This window comes from Physeter macrocephalus, chromosome 11, assembly GCF_002837175.3.
Source record: "Physeter macrocephalus isolate SW-GA chromosome 11, ASM283717v5, whole genome shotgun sequence".
NCBI classification, from domain to species: Eukaryota; Metazoa; Chordata; class Mammalia; order Artiodactyla; family Physeteridae; genus Physeter; species Physeter macrocephalus.
In genome coordinates, this window is record NC_041224.1 from 64,380,513 (window position 1) to 64,404,309 (window position 23,797).

Consider the following 23,797-nt stretch of genomic DNA (forward strand, 5'->3'; position numbering starts at 1 on the left):
TTGTGCAGTGAGAAGGATCTCTAAATGACCATGTGTTGCAAAGCCCCAGCTCCATAGGAATCGCTGTTTGCACAGGTGTAACCCTTTGGTAAACCTGAACTACGCTGTGCTGCTGTACAACCAGGGAGAGGAGAGGGGCGCCCTGGCCCAGTACCAGGAGATGGAGAAGAAAGTCAACCTACTCAAGGATAGTAGCTCTCTGGAATTTGACCCGGAGGTGAGTCTTAGCTCCTAAGAGTCATAAGCAAGCTGTCACGAGACTTTTGAATCAAGCCCAAATAACCCAAATATAAGGTATTATATAGGCTCATGCCTGTTTTGGCTTTGACGTTCCTAGTGGCATGAATTCTTCAATTAAGAACAGCTTGAGAAGAAACTTTCCTGGAAGAAAATAATAAGAGGAAATTCAGGCTTACTGAGTTATATCTATTATTGATAGACCTCAGCTCAAATGAGTTGTGTTATGTCTCTTTGTAGCTTCCTCCCATTCTCCTCACATAGGAAAGGCAGGAATTTAGTCCAACAATGCACCAAACTTGAATTGTTGGGTTTGAGAGCCTTTAAAGAACTCCCTTGCCATCCACTCAGGGCAGTGTGGTCTCTGTTTGAGAATGATTTCTTTGCAGTAAGTGTCTCCTCCCTCAAATGCTAGTACAGCAGACACTATTTCAGCTAATCCCCACCTGCACGCTGAAGACCTGGGATGAGGCTTGTCTCTGCTGGTCAGACCTGTGACTCTTTTTTTTTTTTCCTTCCCACTTGGGCACAAGATGGTGGAGATGGCCCAGAAGTTGGGAGCTGCTCTCCAGGTTGGGGAGGCACTGGTCTGGACTAAACCAGTTAAAGATCCCAAATCAAAGCAGCGGACCACTTCAACCAGTAAAGCCGCCAGTTTCCAGCAGCCTCTGGGTTCTAATCAAGCTCTAGGACAGGCAATGTCTTCAGCAGCCGCATATAGGAAGCTCCCCTCAGGTAGGAAGCCACACACAGCTATATGAAGACCTATGGGTACAAGCCACATGTGCCTGCAAAGAGATTACAGCTTTGAATGAGGCTTGTGCTTTTCAGACTCAGGACACATCCAATGTAGTGCTGCCTAGAAGGGGGGAAAAAAGCCCAAGGGTGGCCAAACTGTCACTTGTTTCCTTAAGGCAATTTGTGTAAAAGGTAACAGCTACTGGCAGGCTTAGCTGGATGTCAGTACACTGGGTCTTTACAATATTCAGGTTTAGAAATACAGCACCTTTCGTTATGTAGTCTCGCTTTAATTCTCACTGCCTTATCATAAGTCAGCATGGTGCAGGTAATGAAACATTTCTTTTATAAGGTCATTGAAGGCAGACTTGACTTGCTTTATTTCTTCAGTTATGGTCTTCCTTCACAGCTGCCCAGAGGCGCCACAGTCCCACTAGTCTCAGAAAATATGGGCTTTCTTCTTGAAACTTGACAGTGAAAATATTGATTTCTTCTGGAACATGGAACTGAGAATTCAAGCTGTTTGTTTTGTTACTAGGTGCCGGAGGAACATCCCAGCTCACAAGGCCACCATCTCTTCCTCTGGAGCCAGAGCCCACTGTGGAAGCACAACCAACTGAAGCATCAGCACAAATAAGAGAAAAATAGGTGTAGGATGAGCCGAGAGTTGGGGTTTCTTTGGCGAGGATGTTTCAGATTAGGAAAGGTCCCATGACACAGGCAGCGTGGAGGCCAGCACGTTCCCTGGGCATCATGAACTAGAATGCAGAACGTGTTATGATGATCGCGAGGAGCCTGAGGCCTACGCAGTCCCCTGCTGCCCCATCAGCCAGGAAAGAGAGAGAAGATGGCCCAGACAGGTTCCCTAAGAACTGAGAGCAGGGCTTCGGCTCTATGTATGTAGTTCCAAGAGCCAGCAGGGCATGTGATGCTATCTATCTGCGTTGGAAAGGACTTTATCTCCTGGCTGGCTGACCCGTTCCTTTGTGGAAGGAAAGTCTGAGACAGACCTCTGCGCAGTAGTCCTGTCATAACAAAGCCATCTTAGCTGAGCTGATTCTTGGGTTGGGTGGTATATCAGCCACTGAAGCAAACACAAATCTTTGATTAATAATCCAGCTCTAACAGTCGAAATTTAAAAGAAAAAATAATGATGAAACAAGCTCTTTAAATTGAGGCCCAGCCTACTGAGTATCCCAGCTGCACTTGCCCAAGAGCATCCAGACCAGGTCCTTTATCTTGTTCTTGAGAGGTCGGAGTGTAGAGCCAGAGCACGTCAGTCTTAAAAGAAGTAGAGATAACGGGCTGGTCTGGTATCAGCACCAAGGATTTAAAGAAAAAGGAAGAGCTGCTTAACTGAGGAATTTTTATGTGACAATCATCAATGATACCACTGACCAGATGATATCAATACATTATCTGTATATGTACTTTTCAGAGTAAAGATTATGTATCATCCCTTTGGGGAAAGTTAGTTATTCAGGTATTAAAATGAGGGATCACAATAAAAACTTTTTAAAAGAACCTTGTACCTGCCCAGTCTTTGGGGCTTGTGGATTTGCAGTCTCTCATTCACTGTTGAGAAAGGAGCTATTCTAATTCCTAGTACGGGAGTTGCGCATGTCATCACAGGAAAATTACATGGCAGTTAGTTAGTTAGTTAGAAAAATGAGACCAAGTACACAATCACAATAAAAACTTTTTAAAAGAACCTTGTACCTGCCCAGTCTTTGGGGCTTGTGGATTTGCAGTCTCTCATTCACTGTTGAGAAAGGAGCTATTCTAATTCCTAGTACGGGAGTTGCACATGTCATCACAGGAAAATTACATGGCAGTTAGTTAGAAAAATGAGACCAAGTACACAGATAGATACATGGTTTTAGATGGCTCAAATTAGAGGCAAGAAAGTGGAAGTATGAACTAGCAATGGGAAAAGTGTTCTTCTTACTGAATAATATTAGTACAAAACGAAGTAAAATTTTGCAGTGTATGATTACAATGATCATTTTGTTCTTAAGGAAAAATCCCTATTGTCTGATAATAGTCGCTCACAATGGACCAATCCTCCCACAGACAACAAATATAAACCAGTGGGTAAATATAAAATACTATCTATCTAATCTATCTTGGTTTAATTAAAAAAAAATACACATAACTGTTCCCAGTAAAAATTATAACATTATATGTGAGGTTTAATACGTATAACTAAAGGACAAGGGGGTATATGGAAACTTATGGTTGAAAGGTTTTTATATTTATTTCACATGATATGGTACAAAACTAATCCTAGTTTGTGAAAAGTTAAGGCTGTATATTATAATCCCTGGAGTAACCATTAGAAAGATGCAAAGAAGCATAGCTATTGGGTTGGCCAAAAAGTTTGGTTTTTTTTTCCTGTAAGGTGGCTCTAGTAGCCCTTAGTTGTCTTTAACTCCATTCAGAACAATTTTGTTAGATTGTATTGTGACAGCTGTCATATTGGTGCGCACATAAAAAAAACTTTTACCAAATTTGGTGAATTTTCTGTATAGCCATCTTAGTATAGAAGATGGAAGAAAAAAAGCATTCTTTGGCATATGATGCTTGTTATTTCGAGAAAGGTAAAAACGCAACTGAAACGCGAAAAAAAAAAGGTTTGTGCAGAGTATGGAGAAGGTGCTGTGACTGATCAAACGTCAAAAGTGGTTTGCAAAGTTTCGTGCTGGAGATTTCTTGCTGGAGGATGCTCCATGGTCGGGTAGACCAGTTGAAGTTGACAGTGAACAAATTGAGACATTCATTGAGAACAATCAACATTATACCACGCAGGAGGTAGCCGACATACTCAAAATATCCGAATCAAGCATTGAAAATCATTTGCACCAGCTTGGCTATGTTCATCGCTTTGATATTTGGGTTCCACATAAATTAAGCGAAAAAAACCTTCTTGACCGTATTTCTGCATGCAATTCTCTACTTAGACATAACGAAAACATTCCGCTTTTAAAACAAATCGTGACAGGGCGATGAAAAGTGGATACTGTACAATAATGTGGAATGGAAGAGACCATGGGGCAAGCGAAATGAACCACCAACAACCACACCAAAGGCTGGTCTTCATCCAAAGAAGGTGATGTTGTGTATATGGTGGGATTGGAAGGAAGTCCTCTATTACGAGCTCCTTCCGGAAAACCAAGCGATTAATCCCAAGTACTGCTCCCAATTAGACCAACTGAAAGCAGCACTCAACGAAGAGCATCCAGAATTAGTCAACAGAAAATGCATAATCTTCCATCAGGATAACGCAAGACCGCATGTTTCTTTGATGACCAGGCAAAAACTGTTATAGCTTGGCTGGGAAGTTCTGATTCATCCGCTGTGTTCACCAGACATTGCACCTTTGGATTTCCATTTACTCTGGTCTTTACAAAATTTTCTTAACAGAAGAAATTTCAATTCCCTGGAAGACTGTAAAAGGCACCTGGAACAGTTCTTTACTCAAAAAGATAAGTTTTGGGAAGATGGAATTATGAACTTGCCTGAAAAATGGCAGAAGGTAGTGGAAGAAAACGGTGACTACGTTGTTCAATAAAGTTCTTGGTGAAAATGAAAAGTGCATCTTTTTACTTAAAAACCAAAGGAACTTTTTGGCCAACCCAATAAAAAGCCAGTAGAGAGGGGGGGGTAAAAAAACAGATGGAACAAGGAGAAAATAAATAGCAAAATGTTAAATGGAAATCCAGTCATGTCAATAATTACATTAAAATGTAATTAGACTTAAAAATGTAAGTGGACTAAACATTTCAGTTGAAAAGCACAGAAAGGATAAGCTTAGTACTATATTAATGTTAGATAAAGTAGACTTCAAAACAAGGGGTGTTACCAGAAATAAAGGGGGGCATTTCATAATGATAAAGTCAGTTCAGTAGAAAATCAAAAATATGTATGCAACTAACATTACTTCACAGTACATCAAGTAAAAATTGATGGAATTAAATCCACGATCATAGTTGGATATGTTAGCACTTTTTCTTTCAGCAGTTGATAGAATTAATTAGACAAAAAGTGTAAAAGGACATATTGGCCAGCTTGTCAATTTCTGTTGACATTTATAGAATGCTACAAGCAGTAACTGTAGAAAACACATTCTTTGCAAGTGCACATAATACATTTAGCAAGACAGACCAAATACTGGGCCATAAAATAAGTCTCAAAAGTCAACAGATTGAAATTTACAGAATATGTTTTCTATACACAATGAAATTGTATTAGAAATTAATAATGATATCTAGAAAACCTACATATTTGGAAATTAAACACACATACTTGTAATAAGGAAAAAATCAAAAGAGAAATTATAAAATATTTTGAACTGAATGAAAACAAAATTTGTAGGGTTCAGTTAAGAGCTGTGCTTTTACAAGGAAACTTACTTAAGAGCTATAAATGCTTCTATTAGAACAAATGAAAAGGTAGAAAATCACTGATAAAGGTTTCTACCTTAAGCTAAAAAAAGAGCAAAATAAACCCAAAGTACAGAAAATATTAAAGAAAAATCTAAGAAGCCAAAAGTTCTATGAAAAAACACGCACAAAAATTGACAAATCCCTAGCTAAACTGATGAAGGGATAAAAGAGGAGACAAATTACCAACATCAGGGATGAAAGAGGGGATAGCATTACAGGTCCTATACGACATGGAAGAGATAAAGGAATGTTATGAAAAATTTTATGACAATAAAACAACTTGGATGCAATGTACAAAATCTTTGAAAAATGCAACATACCCAAACTGAAACAAGATGGAATGTAAAGGCTTCATAGGTCCTATCAAAGGAATTGAATCTATAAATCAAAAGCTACCCTAAGCAAACTCTTGGCTCAGATGATTTCACCAGTGAATTCTATTAAATCCAGTCTTACAAAAATTTTCTAAAAACAGGATCAAGAACTTTCCATTATGCCATGAAGAAAATGAAAATCAATCTACAGATTGAGAATATATTCAAGGAGAATATATTCACAAAATACATCTGACAAAGGACTTATATCCAGAAAATAGAAAAAACTCCTACAACTCAATAATAAAAAAACTAATAGCCCAAACAACAACATACACAAACCAAATGAAAAAAAATGGGCAAAAAATTTGGACACCTCACAAAGATATATGAATGGCCAGTAAGCATGTGAAAACATGCTCATTGTCCATCATCAAGGAAATGCAAAATAAAACCACAATGTACACATCAAAATGGCTAAAATTCAACACTGACAACTCTAAATACTGGCAAGAACAAGAAGCAACCAGAACTGTCATGCATCATTGGTGGGAGTGTAAAATGGGCCATCCACTTTGGAGAAAGGTCTACCTGTCACTTATGATATACATTCATCCCAGCAATTCTACTCCCATGTATTTTTACCCAAGAGGAAGGAAAATGCCCACACAGACTTGTCGATAACATCATAAAAGCCCCAAACGGAAACACCGTATTCACAGTGGAATACTATTTAGCCACAAAAAGCAACAAACTACATGCAACATAATCTCAAAAACATTATGCTGAATGAAAAGGGTTTTTACAGCTACAGTAATTAAAACAGTATGGTACTGGCACAAAAACGTAAATATAGACCAATGGACCAGGATAGAAGGCCCAGAAATAAACCCATGCACTTATGGTCAATTAATCTACGACAAAGGAGGCAAGAATATACAATGGAGAAAAGACAGTCTCTTCGATAAGTGGTGCTGGGAAAACTGGACAGCTACATGTGAAAGAGTGAAATTAGAACATTCTCTAACACAAACAAAAATAAACTCAAAATGGATTAAAGACCTAAATGTAAAACTCCTAGAGGAAAACATAAGCAGAACACTCTTCCACATAAATTGCAGCAATATCTTTTTGGATCTGTCTCCTAGAGTAATGGAAATAAAAACAAAAATAAACAAATGGGACCTAATTAAGCTTAAAAGCTTCCGCACAGCAAAGGAAACCATAAACAAAATGAAAAGACAACCTACAGAATGGGAGAAAGTATTTGCAAACGATTCAACTGACAAGGGGTTAATTTCCAAAATATACAAACATCTCATAACAGCTCAATAAAAAAAATAAAAAACCCAAACAACCCAATCAAAAAGTGGGCAGAAGATCTAAAAAGACATTTTTCCAAACAAGACATACAGATGGCCAAAAGGCATGTGAAAAGATGCTCAACATCGCTAATTAGAGAAATTCAAATCAAAACTACAATGAGGTATCACCTCACAACAGTCAGAATGGCCAACATCAAAAAGTCTACAAATAACAAATGCTGGAGAGGGTGTGCAGAAAAAGGAACCCTCCTACACTGTTGGTGGGAATGTAAATTGGTACAGCCACTATGGAAAACAGTATGGAGGTTCCTTAAAAAACTAGAAGTAGAGCTACCATATGATCCTGCAATCCCACTCCTGGGCATATATCCAGAGAAAACCATAATTCGAAAAGGTACATGCACCTCAGTGTTCATTGCAGCATGATTTACAATAGCCAAGATATGGAAGCAACCTAAATATCCATTGACAAATGAATGGATAATGAAGATGTGGTACATATACACAATGGAATATTACTCAGCCATTAAAAAGAATGAAATAATGCCATTTGCAGCAACATGGATGGACCTAGAGATTATCATACTAGGTGAAGCAAGCCAGACAAAGACAAATATATGATACCACTTATATGGGAATCTAAAAAAATGATACAGATGAACTTATTTACAAAACAGAAAGGCTCACAGACATAGAAAACAAACTTATGGTTACCAAAGGGGAAGGGGGGGGAGATAAATTAGGAGTTTGGGATAAAAATATACACACTACTAAATATAAAATAGATAATCAACAAGGACCTACTGTATAGCACAGGGAACTCAGTATTCTGTAATAACCTATAATGGAAGAGAATGTATCACTCTGCTGTATACCTGAAATGAACACAACACTGTAAATCAACTATATTTCAACAATTTTTTAAAAAATCAGTGAGGAAACATAAAAAAATAAAACTAAAGAAAAGAGCTTTATACAAAAGGACTAAATACTGTATGATTCCATTTCTATGAAGTTCCAGAACAGGCAAAACTAATTTATGGTGAAAAAGATTATAGTGGGTGCTTCAGGGGGCTGGGGTTGCGGGTGAGGCTGAGGATAACTTGGAAGTAGCCTGAGGGACCTATCTGAGATGATGGAAACATTCTGTATCTGGATAGGCACTTGGGTTAGATAGGTATATACATGTCTCAAAACTTACCAAATGGACTTAAAATTTGTAGTTTCACTGTTTGAAAATCTTCACCTAAAAAAAGACCAAAAAATAAAATGTTACATTATCATTGTGGTAGCTTTTCAATGATTTTCAGTAGTCCTAAAGAGACCCAGAAAATTGCCTGTTCAGTTTAGTAATAGTAACTGACAATTATTAAACTTTTATATACGTGCCACATACTGTGCTAATACTTTGCTCCACATTCCTCTTTAATTAAGAACCCTACGAAGGTGAGGACCAGTACTAGCCCTGTTTTACAGATGAGGAAAAATGAGGCTCAGGAAAGGTACCTTGTCCAATGTCATACAATACTCACCACCTCAAACCCTGCACAAAATTTGGATTTCTTCTGCTGATGAATTACCTCTGCCCCACTCAAACTTGACATAGTAAGAGAATAAAATGCAAACTGAATCTGCGCAATAAATATTACTGGTTTTTGGCTGAATTCTTATCTCCTGACAGTGTTTTTTATGTGCTGCAGCTTTTCCCTGGGTGTTAAATCAATTTCAAAGGAATGCAAGAGTAAGTGTTGGAACATTTTGAGGAAGGATCATTTTTCACTGGGCACCCTTTCCAGTCCGGGGGATTTTCAAGCTTTTCTTCTTCATATAAAAATCATACATGGAAATCTCTGTAAAATATAGTTCAAAGCAAAGGGCCCTGAAGCTCCACCTCTTGTTTCTCCTGCCTTTTCAACTCACTTCTGGCTCCACCTGTCTGTCCTGGGTGATACAGCCCAGTTAATCTTACTTCCAAAGCTTAGCCTACTTCTCAACAAGGTGGGACGTTCACAGAGGCATGCATGTATATTCACATCTACACACACACATTCAGGAATACAGAAAGTTTCACAAAACAATACTTAAAATAATTATCCCCATAATGTATGATGCATTTTGATACTTTCTATAAACACCAAGTTGATTTAGTAATGATTAATCGTTCAAAACCCACCTTTTGAAAAACACTGCTCTGAGGTACGTGCTGCCCACGTCTCCTGAACGTCTTCCTCGACATCACCAGTGAAAACTGGAGAAATGTTGAGAATATGCTAAGGACAGGGGCTGCCTGTAAGAAAAAGGTCACATGGAGAACACTGCTGCTTAGGTTTAGAACGTAAGTGATGAGTTATTCTAACTCTTCTTGGGAAGATAGAAATCTCTTCTCACTTAAGCTTTTCTATAAATAGACTAGAAGGTGGTTTAATTATTTTTAATTGAGCTTGAAGGCAGACTGATGAGGTAGCAGCCAGAGATTTTCTTAGTAAGCTACTTGCTTTGAATTTCAAGCTGCATAATTCTCTAGGCTTAAGTTGTCTTTGAAGGAGTAATCAAGCCTTTCCTTCTCATGCAAGGCAGGGGGGAAGGTCATAAATGGAGACCTTGAGGTAGCTTTGAGATTCCAGAAGCTGCTGCTGTGAGCCCAGCGTGGATGATTACCTGTGACCTAAGCTGGCCTGCCACCAGCTGACACATGTCTATACTGCTCTTTGAACATACTGAGAAGGCTCACCACATTCTTTCCAACTGCTGGGTCATACTGGCTCGAGTACTTGATCTAGTATCTTCTGTCACTTTATTTTTTTAATTTTAATTTTTTTGGCTGCACCGCACAGCATGTGGGATCTTAGTTCCCAGACCAGGGATCAAACCCGTGCCCCTGCATTGGAAGCATGGAGTCTTAACCACTGGACCGCCAGGGAAGTCCCTCTTCTGTCACTTTAAACCAGAGGACAGACCTACAGCTCAGACTCAGTGTGAGGGACTGCCTAACCTAGTGATGGGGAAGACAAGATAATCAAACACCTCAAGAGCAGAGGAACATGTATGTCACAAGTCAAGATCAAAATGATTTACATTTTACATGGCTCCAGAGTCGTGGCAGAAATGAAATCAATCACAAACAGACTTCGGATTCTTGAAATGTAAATTGTTTTTAATATTTAAAAGCACGCTGAAGTCTCCTTGATTTACAAAAAATAAATACATAACATGACAAATTTATTCATGATCCTGGGACTCTTATGAGGTCAAACTCTTTAATGGATGTGATGTGTCAATGTAAAACACACATGATCTGCTATACACCCAGAAGCATAATCCAGTTGTAAGATGCCTTCAAAGATCAGAAAGAACATAGATCAGTCTTCTACTGCAGAAAGCACATCCAGAGCTGGGCAATGAGGTTGGGCCCAGGCACAGGAGCCTCTGACCAGCCAGCCTACAGTTAAGGAGCTGGGGCAGGAAGGTGCCGCCCTTCAGCTCACAGCCCCACCCTGCAAGCCAGCCAGGCTCCTCAACTGCAGAGTCAGTGACTGGCTCCCTCAAGGGAACCACGAGGCTCCCAGCCTCTGCTGTGTCTCTGAAACACAGGAGGGCCTGTTTTGTCCTTACTTGTGGCTCTGTCCTAAGTTTGAGAGCAGAAGACTGAGAAGGTGTGCTCATTAAATTTTTTCATTAGAACACTGAATGGAAACCATGATCCTGCCAAGGGCGCTGAGCTGAGAGAAGGCGAGAACTCACACCGCACTTTACCAGAGACAGGGGAGCAGGTGAGGGAGCACGCGCTCCGAGGTGGGCAAGGAGGAGTGCTTTCTCCAAACCGACATGCTCTCGAGGGTAAAGAAGTCAGGCCTAAAATACTTGAAGAGGGGATCTGGGAATCAAGTTTCCACCCCTGTAACACACAACATAAAAAACAACAACAACAAAAAAAAAACAAGAAGAAAAATCCAGTCTTGTTAGTAAATAGCTGAATTTTGATTAAAACCTGAAATGTTTCTGTGTAATCGTCAACTGGCTGGAATGTATCTGGTACAGTTTAATCTGCTGTTGTTTCTTTGGCTGTCTTTCAACTAGATCTAGAAACGGTTTTGACACTCTCAATCCTGTTTCCCAAACCACTTAATTCCTGTCATTCTTAGGCTGGCTAGTTTTCCTCCTTCAGAAAAATGACCCACAACAATCTTCCTACGAGTGAGGGTGTACTTCTGAATAGAAGAGTCCTTCGGCTGAAATGGCATCTCCGAGGCCCACAGTTCGAACAGGATCTTTACACACCAACACTGGTGTGAAGTGGAAGGACACTCCCTCCCTGTGCCATTCGACCACGGGCTCGTTTGGGTTTAACATGACCCTGGAGCCGGCCGCCGAACGGGAGGTCATGAACTCACGGGGCGCCTTCAGAGACACTCGGCGGGTGTCTATGGTTTCTGTCGCGCAGGCCTGTGTCCCGGCCATGCGAGCTCCTGCAGCCACGGCCGCCAGCTGGTTGGCCCAGTGTCCATCCACAGTTGCCAGGATGTGGTAGGCCAGTGTGTGGAAGTGGATCCTGGTGAGGTCTGAGGCTCTGCTTTCACTCTTCCCATGTTCCTTCAAGATCCAAAAGAGGATGTCGCTGACCACGCCCACATCAGGAACACCGGTCCAGGAAGAGAGGGAAGAGTGAGGTCCAGATGCCGACTGGCTGAGAAATAACAGCTCCTGTTCATTCAGCCCAAGGGAAGTCACGGCAGAAAAGACCTGCTAACAAAAACAAAATGCGGGTCTTCTGATGGACATCTAGTTCCTAAGTATCCTAGGACACAGCCAATGACTAATGTCAGGGAAGGCAGGTAGGGCCGGCATCTTTCTTCTTTACCACAAGACTCCCTGCTCTTGAAGTCTGCGGGGGCAAGTGACAGATCAAGGTCCCTATTTTGGCTATTACACCTCTATCTCCACGCTCATCATCACTTGCAGTCAACTGAAAAGTTGCAGTAACTCTGTATTAGAGCCAGTCTTCTGTTTATATGCTGGAAGACAAAGGCAGAGGGGTACGCTCTGTATTGCTTTCCACGGTGCCCAGTTTTTGCCTCTGCACACACAGCAGAGGCTCTCACCACTGATGGGGCCTGACTCTCAGTTCCCAAATGTCAGCGGGTGTCACACCAGTACAGTGGAGAAGCCCACAGGCAGGGCTGTAAGGGTTCCTCACACACAACACCAAAAAGCAAGGAGAGTGGCTTCACGTCTGATCTAAGCTTCCTATGCAGGTGTGGGTTAGGAAGACTGAATTTAGTAATAACACTGTGTGTGAAAGGGCACCAAACAAGAGCCATGGTTTTCTATCTTGAGGGGTACCAACCACTATGTCCACCTTGCTATCTTTCTTACTTAGCACTTCCTTCCTTAGAGCCAGGGACCTGCATAAGGTGAATTTTGTGCAAGAGAGATGAGCCCTGTGGGTATGCAGGGGTGTGCGTGCACGTGCATATATTTTTTTAAAAATCAAGGGCCTGGGAATTCCCTGGCGGTCCAGTGTTTAGGACCCCACACTTTCACTGCCGAGGGCGTGGGTTCAATCCCTGGTTGGGGAACTAAGATCCCGCAAGCTGTGCGGTGTGGCAAAAAAAAAAAAAAAAAAAAATCTAGGGCTTGTCCCTTTGCTAATGTAACACCACTTCCGTTTACTGCATGTTCTGTGTTAGACATTGAGCTACTGGCTCTAGTTCATTCACTTCTTACTGTAACGCTCTGAGGGAAGGAGGGATTGCCTCCATCTTACAGATAAGGGGACCGAGGCTTAGAAAGGTTAAGTAGACAGTTACACAGAAAATGAAATAAAAATGGCTTTTTAAAGAAGTGAAAAAATAACCGCAAAAAAGAGAAATATGAGAATAAAAAGTATACTGAATGGGACTTCCCTGGCAGTCCAGCGGTTAAGACTCTGCATTTCCACTGCAGGGGGTGCGGGTTTGATCCCTGGTCAGGGAACTAAGACCCCACATGCCGCAAGTTGCGGCCAAAAAGTAAAAAAGAAAAAAAAAAAAATGATACTGAGAAACACCAGGAGTGAACGAACCCTAATGTAAACGATGGACTTTGCGTGATGATGACATGTGAATGTAGGCTCACTGACTGTTGCAAACGCCCCACTCTGGGGCAGGGGATGTTGATGTGGGAGGCTCTGGGTGTGGAGGGCAGGGGCTACATGGGGCTCTACATTCTGCTCACCTGTGCTGTGAGCCTAAAACTGCCCTAAAAGTAGTCTATTAAAAAAATTATTCTGAAATACCACTTTTTACCTGTCAGATTGGTAAGAAAGCATGTTTTTAATCACATTCCAGTGGCAAGGATATGAGGAAACAAGCACTTGTAGAGAATTCTAGTGGAAGTAAACTGGTACAGTGCTCATGGACGAGAATTCTGCAATATCAAACTTACAAATGCATTTTGTGCCCCAATCTAGCAGTTCTACTTCTGAGAACTTATCATACACATGTACCTGCTCATGGGCAAAATAAACTCATGTACAAAGTTACTTGCTGCAGCGCTGTATGGGACAGCAAAGGGCAAACAGCCAAATGCCCAGCTTTGGTTGGAGTTAAAGACACTGGATGCACCACACGCTTCTTCTAACCAAGTGATGACAAAGAGATCTCCAAAACGCATCCAGTGAAAAAAAGCAAAGTGTACAACAGTGTATGCAGTATGCTATGCTATCTTTGGGGGTAAAAAGGGATGAAAAATTAAGGCTATATTCCCATATTTGCTTATATATGTACACAATAACTCTGGAGGGAGCAGGTGAAACTAGTAAAGAGGTTACTAACAGTGGATACAGGGGGCAGGAGGAAGCAAGACTTCATTCTGTATCTTTTAATATTTTTTGAGTTTTTGAACCACATGAATATATTACCCATTAAAGAGGTTAAATAACAATAAATGAAAGGTTAACTAACCTGCCTAAGTTCACAAAGCTAGTGAGTGGCAAAGCTGGCATTCCAACCCTGGTTTCCAAAGTCTGTGCTCTTAAGCATCACACTCTTGGATTTATCTGATCATTGTTACTGTCGAAAGGCTGAACACCTCAGGGCCTGACGGTGAGAGAGTGAAGTGCCCCCCTCAGACTTCCTTTCTCTGAACTTCTTGAAGTTCAACTGAAAGCACCCAAGTTGGGCTTTCAGTTTTCTCCTTTGAGTTCTGCTGCAAAAGGCATTCACTTCCAACTTCCCCATTCCAGAAGGAGAAACACGCCCCAAGAACCCATCAGTAACACCACCATATTCCTAACCTAGTAGGAGATCCTGTTCCAGCACAGTCCTGGCTCCTGGACTTGGATCTCATGGACGCAGGTCTGAGTGAGACAACACCCACACCTCAGTGACCCCCGCGTGCTGCCCGTGGGTTACCTGATGCACAATGCTGCTCATGAGCTCCCTGTTTGTCATGCTGGCCAGCTCCAGGTGAACTGGAATACCCGTAGGGATGTCAGAAATGGAGGTCATGACCTGCAGAGACAAGAGGAGAGCACTGCCATCAGAAACAGAAGGAAGTCAGGCAAGAGGGAAGGAACAGGTCCCGAGAGGAAGTGCATCCTCATGAAACCTCCCGGCCACGTGGGCGGCCACAGACACTGTGGACAAGGGAGGCTTTTCCCAACAGGGAAAACCCGGCTCTGCAGAGAGGCACTGGGGTTAAGGACTCAGAGTGCACAAGGAACCGCCCCTGCATGTTCACACAGCCAGCCTCTTCCTGGGGACCTAAACCGAGAAGTCAGCTTCAACTGCTGTGTGAATCTGCAGCACAGCTGATGTGAATGAGATGATACACAAAACACAAAGGACACAAACTACAAACACTGCAGTTTGCAGCCACGTTCAGTTTAGCATGGGAAGCAGAGGCTCAGGCAAGACGATGTTCTGATCTGTCCTACTCAAGATGCTGCCCGTGCCTGAGAGAACCCCATGAAGAGCCTCGCTGGAGCGGGAGGCAGGCTTCTCGGCTGCCACGACACGTCCCGGGAGGCCAGGACCCAGGGCAAGGCAGCGCAAGCTGAAGAGGCCGAGAGAGGCAGGGATCTGAAGGAAAACACTAGCTGAGATCCGTGAAATTCCGTAACAGCGCTATTACCTCCAGGAGTCTCTTCCTCTGGAACTCCTTGCTTTGTCCCTCCATCATGTGCAATCCAGAGAGGACCACCAGGTCTGGCTGAAACTCCTCCAGGCTAGACACAAACACCTCCAGCATATTCATGGCCCCGTTGGAGAGGTCGTGGGAGAAGATGAATCGGTTGGCATGGGGAGCTTTTAACCGGCCCCACTCCTCCCCTAGAAAAGCCCAGTCAACACAATGGGAAGAAAAGGAAGAGGCTTTAAGTCTCCTAGCTGTGCGGGGGCTGGTGGGGGCCTCACTGGAGCCTTGGCTCTGGGCAGGCTGGCCTCTGGCTGAGTGGACCCCGGCTGCCACGGCCTAAGGGAAGCATGGTGCCGCAGCCAGGAGGATGGTGGTCATAAAGGAACAAACCCAAACCCCCAACCCCAGCCCCACAAAAACACAGAAACACAGCACGGGTGCTGTGTGCCTTTGTCAAGGAGCTGGCAGGTAGCTCCCCTCGAGTCCCAGGGAAGCTCTCCTGTCCAAACACAGGACGCCCGTGTCCCTCCCAGTCGCAGAGCACAACTTCCAAACACCGGTGCACAGTGGGCACCATGCGGGTCCCCGAACGTAGGACATGCTGCCTTTCCCAAAGCACCTTCCACCTCACAGTAACGCCCCAGCACCTGTCATTTAGCTGGGACCTAAAGAGGCTGAAATGACTGTACCTCCTCCTCCCTGCCGCCCACTGGTGGTTCCTGGGCACTTGATCCGGAAGCTAAGAGTATCTGGCTGCTCTAGCCTCCCGTGAGCGAGCTGCTTTGGAATAATGAATAATGAATAAAAGACTAAGTTCAAGTGTTACTACCTCCCGAAAGGGTTGCCAACTTCTCCAGCCTGAGGTGCACTCTCACTGCTTTGAGGATCCAGAGATTTTCCTTTACATGGTTTGGTGATTCATCACTTTGCTTTGAGTCCTCTCTTCTACTATGTTAACTAGTATTCAAACCTGTATCATTACTTCACTTTTCGCAGGTTTGTGCCCCATCCCCTCTCAACAATGTATGTCTCTGATTCCCACAGCCCGGTCACAGTCCCCTGCACAGAGTGCCCACTCAGCGTTCACTAATCTGATTCAAGCAGAGGGAGGCCAGACCCTCCCCAGTGGGGTCTTGGGCCGGGGGAGGAGCTGGGAGTCTGTGTGCAGATACAGGAGTGACTCTCGGCACCAGCCAGGAGGCCGCATCTCCGGCGGAACCTAGTTTTTAATGTGCAGGTGGCAGGGCCCCACCCCTGGAGACCCAGATGTGCAGTCAGGTGGGGAACTACCAACTGAGAGCCCCCAGCTGCCAAGCACTTGAGGGGAGTGCGCTAGTGCCCGAGTCCTAGGGGAGGGGGGCAGTGGGGGGCGGAGAGGCCTCTCCAAGTTCACTGGTGCCATCCCACGCGCATCCCACGTTCCTCTCCTTGAAGTCTTGAAAATCTCAAAACTCAGCCTGAGGCAGTGCCTTAGAGGCCATGTCCCCCGAGTACCAGGAGGAGCAGTCACCCCCAGCCTGGCACGCTGCCCGAGACTGGGGGGCAAGGATTTATGACCTAGGGTTACACAGCTCTCCCTCCACGCAAAGGACCAGTCCCATGTACAAAATCAAAGTCCATATGCTGAAGCCTAGTCTTTCATTGGTTTTATCATTTACTGGCTATTCCTTCAGAAAGTTTTTCCCCATGGCAGCCACCCCAGCAGAGGGTCTCCTCCCGCTGCCGGCCGATGTGCCCCCCGGGTCAGCGCCCTGCTTCCCGCTTCCTCTGCTGGGCCTCCGCCAACAGCAGCCCCGCCTCCCTGCAGAGTGTGCGTGGGGGGAGGGGCGGGGCTTACTCTAGAGCGGGTGTCAAGGCGGGGAAAACCCATCCTTCCTTTGCTCTGAGTTCACCTTTACCGAATCCATTCCTCTGAAAAACATTTCATACGTGGGTCATTTGTATAACAGGAAGGAAAACATCACCTATTTCCTAAAACCTGATGCAATGGTTATACTTGTTAAAACACCACGTTCCTTTCTTAACTCCTGGCCCATGCCTTATTATTTGCCCAAAGAAAATACCCAATGGTGATCCACACAGCTGACAGCAGCATTCCAACTCTGCTTCATCTCTGAAGACCCAACGCAGGGACGGCCTCCCCTAGGAAGCCTTTCTGAACTCTGCCACCTCCAAGCAGACTCGATTACAGTACCTCCTTCCCTGGGCCACCACTGGGCCTTATTATAGGACTTGGCACGTAACTGTGCAATCATTTATTCAAGACTCCACCTCCTGTAGGGAAATGTGGACTGAGGGTAGGGCCTGTGTCTTCTATTATCATATTTCTAATGCTTCACATCGCACCCAGCATATAGCCACGTGACTGAATCAGCAAAAGAACACATGAGGAAGAGAACAGAACGATGACTCCCATGTCCATGACACAAAAGATGCGGGTATGAATTCTAAACGAATACTTCCCCAACTAACAAGATGCTGTACAATGGGAAAAACACACAACATGAGTGTTCTCCACGAGGAGAGACCTGGAACTGCCACTCAGAGTGAAACTGCGAAGAAGCACTATCTAACTTAACCTAGGAGAGAAAAGCCACATGGCATTCAAAACAAATTAATTTCCTCAGGGAAAAAGTGAGAGAGGCAAAAATAAACAGGCTTCCGCAAGGCAAGGACAAGGAGGGATGTGGAGAGCTGTTCGCTGGCAGTTTCCACAGGACGCAGGACTGGATGGAGTGGCCCGAAAAGCAAAATGATTGAAACGCAGAAAGGGTGAGCCCGTAATGATATTCAACGCCCCTCTTTTCTCACTAAGCTTTGAATTTATTCCCTTAAGTGATCCCTCCTCTCAATTTATGATCTTGCCCTTCCGTCAGTAAGTCAGCAAAACCTATGCAGTGACTCACTGGATCCCCAGCCCAAAGCCTGAAAATAAGCTTCTCTGGAAAGGTCTGGTAGGAGAGAAGGAAAAAAAAGTTGACAAATCCCCTCTGGGAATTTATTCATTTAGAGAGGAGCAGGGGATGGATTTCTGTTAAGATAGCTGACCGGAGGGCTGCTAGACTAGGTTTCCTCCAGGGGCCGATGAAAATGTAACTTTACATAAAGTTGAGTGGAGGGCCACTGCTTTGTACTAAGAAAAAAGGCACAGAAAAGAAAAACTGAAATGGGAAGCTTGTAAACCCAAGGATGGAGACAATCTCCTTTCAAGATAAGCTGCGCTGTCTTCTGAACCACATACAAGGCACAGCTGTCAAATACAAGAGCAAAGTCTTGGTGAAGAAACTAGTCTCTCTACTCTGTAGTCACCAGGGAAAAGGACAGGAACAGGGACCAGAAGGGTCCCAAGTTCACGAGGTGAGCGCCGACAGAGCGGACCTGAGATGAATCTGGAACTGGCAGCAGCAGCAGCGCCTCAAAGGCGTGCCTTCAGCTCTTCTCGATCCTTCCAGTCAACAGACTTGCTCATGCCTTTCATTTGAGCAGCTCGCTCCATACCACTACATTCGGCAGTAAGAGCCATCATTCTGATTTGCCACTGAGAGAAACTCAAAAACTGTGCAAATGGGAACTGCCCACTCCAATATCTTGTCTCTAATGTTCTGACCCTGCCCTTCCTAACTCCCTGATTCTTGTAAGCACCCAAAAGAGAACCAGAAACAAGAAACAATTATTTTTTTTTGTACTTGGCAGAAGGTATAATTTTTAAGATACACTACATTTTGTATCTTATATTAAAGTCAATTACTCTAGTAGGTGAGGTTCTCTTAATCGTCTGACTTGGAAGCAGTTCACTGATGCATACTAAGCAAGTATTGCTTTAAGGTACCAATTAGTCTGTTTAGATGCTTGAATCTTTAACGTGAATTAATAATGTGTTGAATCACAAATTCAAGAGTCTGAGTTCTGAGCAGGGAAAATACACAGAATCAAATAAACAAAATTAGAATACGTTCAGGTATTTAGGATTCTCTCAGAAATCAGATCTGTAGTCTGTATAACACATAAAATCTACTGTGGGGGGTAGGGTGGGATGGGGTGGATTTGCAGTTATAAACATTGGAACATTATGTAATGGGAAATAATATGTGTTGTTGTATACAAAACACCTCCACTTATGCACCCAAGGGAAAATAAAATGCTTCAAAGGAAATTTGTCAGAGGCCTGGTATTAACCCTAAGCAGCTTGGAACAGCTGGCCAGAAAGGCCTAGGGCAGAACCCAGCACAGAGCTCAGCAGATGTTACCTGCCCTTCTCTCTTTAGTAATAAAGAAAAACTTTATATATATGTGTTTAACACATTTTCATTTTTATTCAAGATGCTTGCTTTCCTACAACCTGGTATCTCTTGGGTTCAGATCAATTACATTTGCAGACCTGGGAATTTTCTTCAGTATTGTAATACTCTGTATCACTCTCCCTTGAGACAATGGTCAGTACCAACTCAGTAGAACCAGGGGCCAGGAAGCTTTTGGTAAGGCAAGAACAGGATCCTGCCGATTTACAAAGATAAGTTTCTAGCACAGTGATACCCCATCTGACAACACACAGCCCTCTGACCAGGTTTACACCATTACTTACTCATTTCCTCTTACCTGCCTGATACTCTAAAATGAGGTGGAACTCATCCACTTCCTGCAGTGACTCTGGTGGAACAAATACATTGTCATCAAGAAGTTCATGCAGCTTTGGACCAACCGGACCACAAAGAAGAACCTGGAGACAAGCAATACGAAGTCTATCAGGAGATCTATCCCTTGCCCCATGGAATCTGTTCAGTAAGGTATATCCAGCACTTCTATTCATTTCAACAAAACACTGGATTCCAAATCCAATTTTGAAAGCTTTTGGTTTGGAGGTACGGACTAGAGGGGCTACTACCAGGGCCTGGGGGGTACAGACACAACATACCCAGAAATGAGAGGCTGACAAAAGACCCACATCACACATGTTACACAGGTACCTAGGCTGCTGCTGAATCCCATGCACCCTGTTAAGGACTGAATGTTTGTGGTCTCCCCACCCCCACCCCAAGTTCCCATGTAGAAGTCTAATTGCCAATGTGATGATATCTGGATAGGGTTTTCAGGAGGGAAATGAGGTCATATGGGTGGGTTCCTAATTCAACAGGATTGGTGGCCTTATAAGAAAAGGAAGAGAGAGAGAGATCTCTATTCACCACACCTGTTAAAGAAAGGTCATGTGAGGACACACAAGTAGGTGGCTGTCTGCAAGCCAAAAGAGAGCTCTCATCAGAAACCAAACCCTGCTGGAACTGTGATCTTGGGTTTTCTAGCCTCCAGAACTGTGAGAAAATAAATTTCTGTTGTTTAAGCAACCCGGTCTATGGCATTTTGTCATCAGGGCAGCCTGAGCAGACTAAGACACACTGTACCTCACTTTCTCTCTTTTCTTAACTGACTCACATCCTGTGTAGGCAAACAGATAAAGGATGTTGTCTGCTCAAAACTGCCAGATGAAAACAACTGTTTGAATTTACACAGTATAGAAAAGAACCACAATAATCAACCAGGTGACCTAATTTGTGGGATCAGGCTCCCTACTATACTTAGCTGCTTTGTGAACAAGATAGCCTTCCGAATAGAAGAATTAAAGAGCACCTCGATTCAGAAAGTATGGGGGGAGGTGCTCTGCAACTTTTTAAAAACCTTTTCTTCAACTCCAACCTGGGCCTCTTCCTGGCTTTTCCTTCTAGAAGCCATTTCACACCTGCTGCTGTTTCTGCCATGCCGGCTCTGGCCCCACTCATGACCAGGTTAACAGACTCAAAGCCCCTGAACCATGAGGGCCTGGACCAGGATTCAAAGGAAAGTCCTCAAAGATGATTGTCACCATTTCAGATTTGGTATGTCCCATCCAGAAGCTTCCAAAGGCATTTTTACTTGCTAATTAACTGCTTGTTTGTACAGAGGCATTTTCATGCATCTAAGAAATCCCAGCTTCTGGGTGAAAATACACTTCCCTCTCAACACATGCTCGCTATTTGCCAATTCTGAAAAGTCTTGCCCCTATAATGTTATTTCTTTTCTCTAATTCTTGGCTAGAACTTCTGCTTCCAAGATGAGATAACAAGGGCCAGATTTACCCTCCTGCCTGAAACAACAACAAAACAGACAAAATTTATGAAATAATGGTTTTCAAAACATTTGGGCACTGGGCAACAAAGGACAGTGATCCCTAAGAAACAGAAAAAAACTGAGTAAGCCCTACAGATCCTGCTGCAATTTAGCCTAGAAGAGTTACCAGATATACAAAATGTGAAAGAATTAATCACCAGCAGATCTGCACTACAGGAAATAGGAAATCCTTTAGGCGGAAGGAAAATGATACCAGATGGAAATATTGATCTAAACAAAGGAATGAAGAATGCCAGGAATGGTAACTTTGGATAAGTATATAAGATCTTTTTCTTATTATTTAAATGTCTTTCAAAGATAATTAACTGTTTGAAGAAAAATATTAACAGCAAAGTAAGAGATTTATAGCCTATCTAGAAGTAAAGTATATGGCAATAATAGTATAAAGATTGGAGGGGAGAAATGGAAGTACACTATTTTAAAGTTCTTACATTCTATCTGGTGGTTTAATAATATCACTTGAAAGCAGACTGTGATAAGTTAAAAATGTACATTATAATCCCTAAAGCAACCACTAAAGAAAACAAGTAGCAAGGTGTCAGATTTAAACGTATCTGATATAGCAACAATCATATTAAATGTAAATGGTCTAAACACCCCAAATAAAAGACAGAGAATGTCAAAGTGTATTAAAAAGCAAGCCCCAACTATATATTGACTAGAAGAAACACATTTTAAATATAAAGACACAAATAGGTTAAAAGTAGAAGGATGTAAAAAGATATATCGTAACACGATTCAAAGCTGGAATGACGGAGGCAGAGAGAAGATGGCGGAAGAGTAAGACGCGGAGATCACCTTCCTCCCCACAAATACATCAGAAATACATCTACACGTGGAACTGCTCCTATAGAACACCCACTGAACGCTGGCAGAAGACCACAGACCTCCCAAAAGGCAAGAAACACCCCACGTACCTGGATAGGGCAAAAGAAAAAAGAATAAAGAGACAAAAGAATAGGGACGGGACCTGCACCAGTGGGAGGGAGCGGTGAAGGAGGAAAGGTTTCCACACACTAGAAGCCCCTTCGTGGGTGGAGACTGCGGGTGGCAGACCGGGGTAGCTTCGAAGCCGTGGAGGAGAGAGCAGTAATAGGGTGTGGAAGGCAAAGCGGAGAGATTCCCGCACAGAGGATTGGTGCCGACCAGCACTCACCAGCCCGAGAGGCTTGTCTGCTCACCCGCCGGGAAGGGCGGGGGCTGGGAGCTGAGGCTCCGGCTTCGGTAGGAAGCCGGGAGAGGACTGGGGTTGGCGGCGTGAACACAGCCTGAAGGGGTTAGTGCAACATGGCTAGCCGGGATGGAGTCCAGGAGAAGTCTGGAGCTGCCAAAGAGGGAAGAGACCTTTTCTTCCGTTTGCTTCCTGGGGCGCAAGGAGAGGGGATTAAGTGCGCAGCTAAGGAGCTCCAGAGACGGGCGTGGAGCTGCCGAAGAGACAAGAGACTTTTTCTTGCCTCTGTTTCCTGGTGCAAGAGGAGAGGGGATTAAGTGCGCCATGTAAAGGAGCTCCAGAAACGGGCGTGAGCCAAGGCTATCTGCATGGACACCAGAGACGGGTGTGGGACGCTAGGGCTGCTGCTGCTGCTGCCTTTAAGAAGCCTGTGTACGAGCACAGGTCACTCTCCACACCTTCCCTCCTGGGAGCCTGTGCAGCCCACCACTGCCGGGGTCCCGGGATCCAGGGACTGCTTCCCTGGGAGAACGCGCGGTGCGCCTCGGGCTGGTGCAGCGTCACGCCGGCCTCTGCCGCCGCGGGCTCACTCCGCATCCGTCCCCCACCCTCTCCCCGGCCTGAGTGAGCCAGAGCCCCGGAATCAGCTGCTCCTTTAACTCCATCCTGTCTGAGCGAAGAGCAGTGAGTGTGTATGTGTGTGCTGCTGTGTGAGATTTTGTCTGTATAGCTTTGCTTTCACCATTTGTCCTAGGGTTCTGACCGTCCCTTTTTTTTTTATATAAAATTTTTCTTCTTAATAATTATTTTTTATTTTAATAACTTTATTTTATCTTACTTTACTTTATCTTCTTTCTTTCTCTCTTTCTTCCTCCCTTCCTTCCTCCCTTTCTTCCTCTCTTCCTTCTTTCCTTTCTTGCTTCCTTCCTTCCTTGCTTCCTCCCTTCATTTCTTCCTCCCCTCCTTCCTTCTTTCCTTCCTTCCTTTCTTTCCTTTCTAATTTTTCTCTCTTTTATTCTGAGCCATGGAGTAAAGGCTCTTGGTGCTCCAGCCAGGCGTCAGGGCTGTGTCTCTGAGGTGGGAGAACCAACTTCAGGACACTGGTCCACAAGAGACCTCCCAGCTCCACGAAATATCAAACGGCAAAAATCTCCCAGAGATCTCCATCTCAACACCAAGACCCAGCTTCACTCAACGACCAGCAAGCTACAGTGCTGGACACCCTATGCCCAACAACTAGCAAGACAGGACCACAGCCCCATCCATTAGCAGAGAGGCTGCCTAAAATCATAA

The 23,797-nt window shown here is 43.8% G+C and overlaps 2 protein-coding genes across 9 annotated transcripts in view; one reads left to right on the forward strand and one right to left on the reverse strand.

The window, feature by feature from the left end:
- Positions 1–2,304, forward strand: part of BBS4 (Bardet-Biedl syndrome 4) — a 75,114-nt gene extending 72,810 nt beyond the window's left edge. For 4 of the 6 annotated variants that reach the window (XM_007122105.4, XM_028495023.2, XM_028495024.2 and 1 more), the window contains 3 exons: positions 76–217; positions 771–972; positions 1,514–2,304. In XM_007122105.4, the coding sequence (XP_007122167.1) occupies positions 76–217; positions 771–972; positions 1,514–1,623 (454 nt within the window). In that variant the 3' untranslated portion in view covers positions 1,624–2,304. Of the gene's footprint in view, positions 1–8; positions 218–770; positions 973–1,513 lie in introns of those variants that run through there. The other 2 variants (XM_007122106.4, XM_028495025.2) reach the window with 2 other exon arrangements.
- A 7,885-nt stretch (positions 2,305–10,189) lies between these two features.
- ADPGK (ADP dependent glucokinase) overlaps positions 10,190–23,797 on the reverse strand; it is a 34,699-nt gene continuing 21,091 nt past the window's right edge. Inside the window, exons 4-7 of one of the 3 annotated variants that reach the window (XM_024128672.3) lie at positions 19,771–19,891; positions 15,172–15,368; positions 14,451–14,549; positions 10,190–11,799 (exon numbers count right to left, since the gene is read on the reverse strand). In XM_024128672.3, coding sequence (XP_023984440.1) covers positions 11,248–11,799; positions 14,451–14,549; positions 15,172–15,368; positions 19,771–19,891 — 969 coding nt within the window. In that variant the 3' untranslated portion in view covers positions 10,190–11,247. Of the gene's footprint in view, positions 11,803–14,450; positions 14,550–15,171; positions 15,369–19,770; positions 19,892–23,797 lie in introns of all 3 variants that reach the window. The other 2 variants (XM_024128670.3, XM_028495026.2) reach the window with 2 other exon arrangements.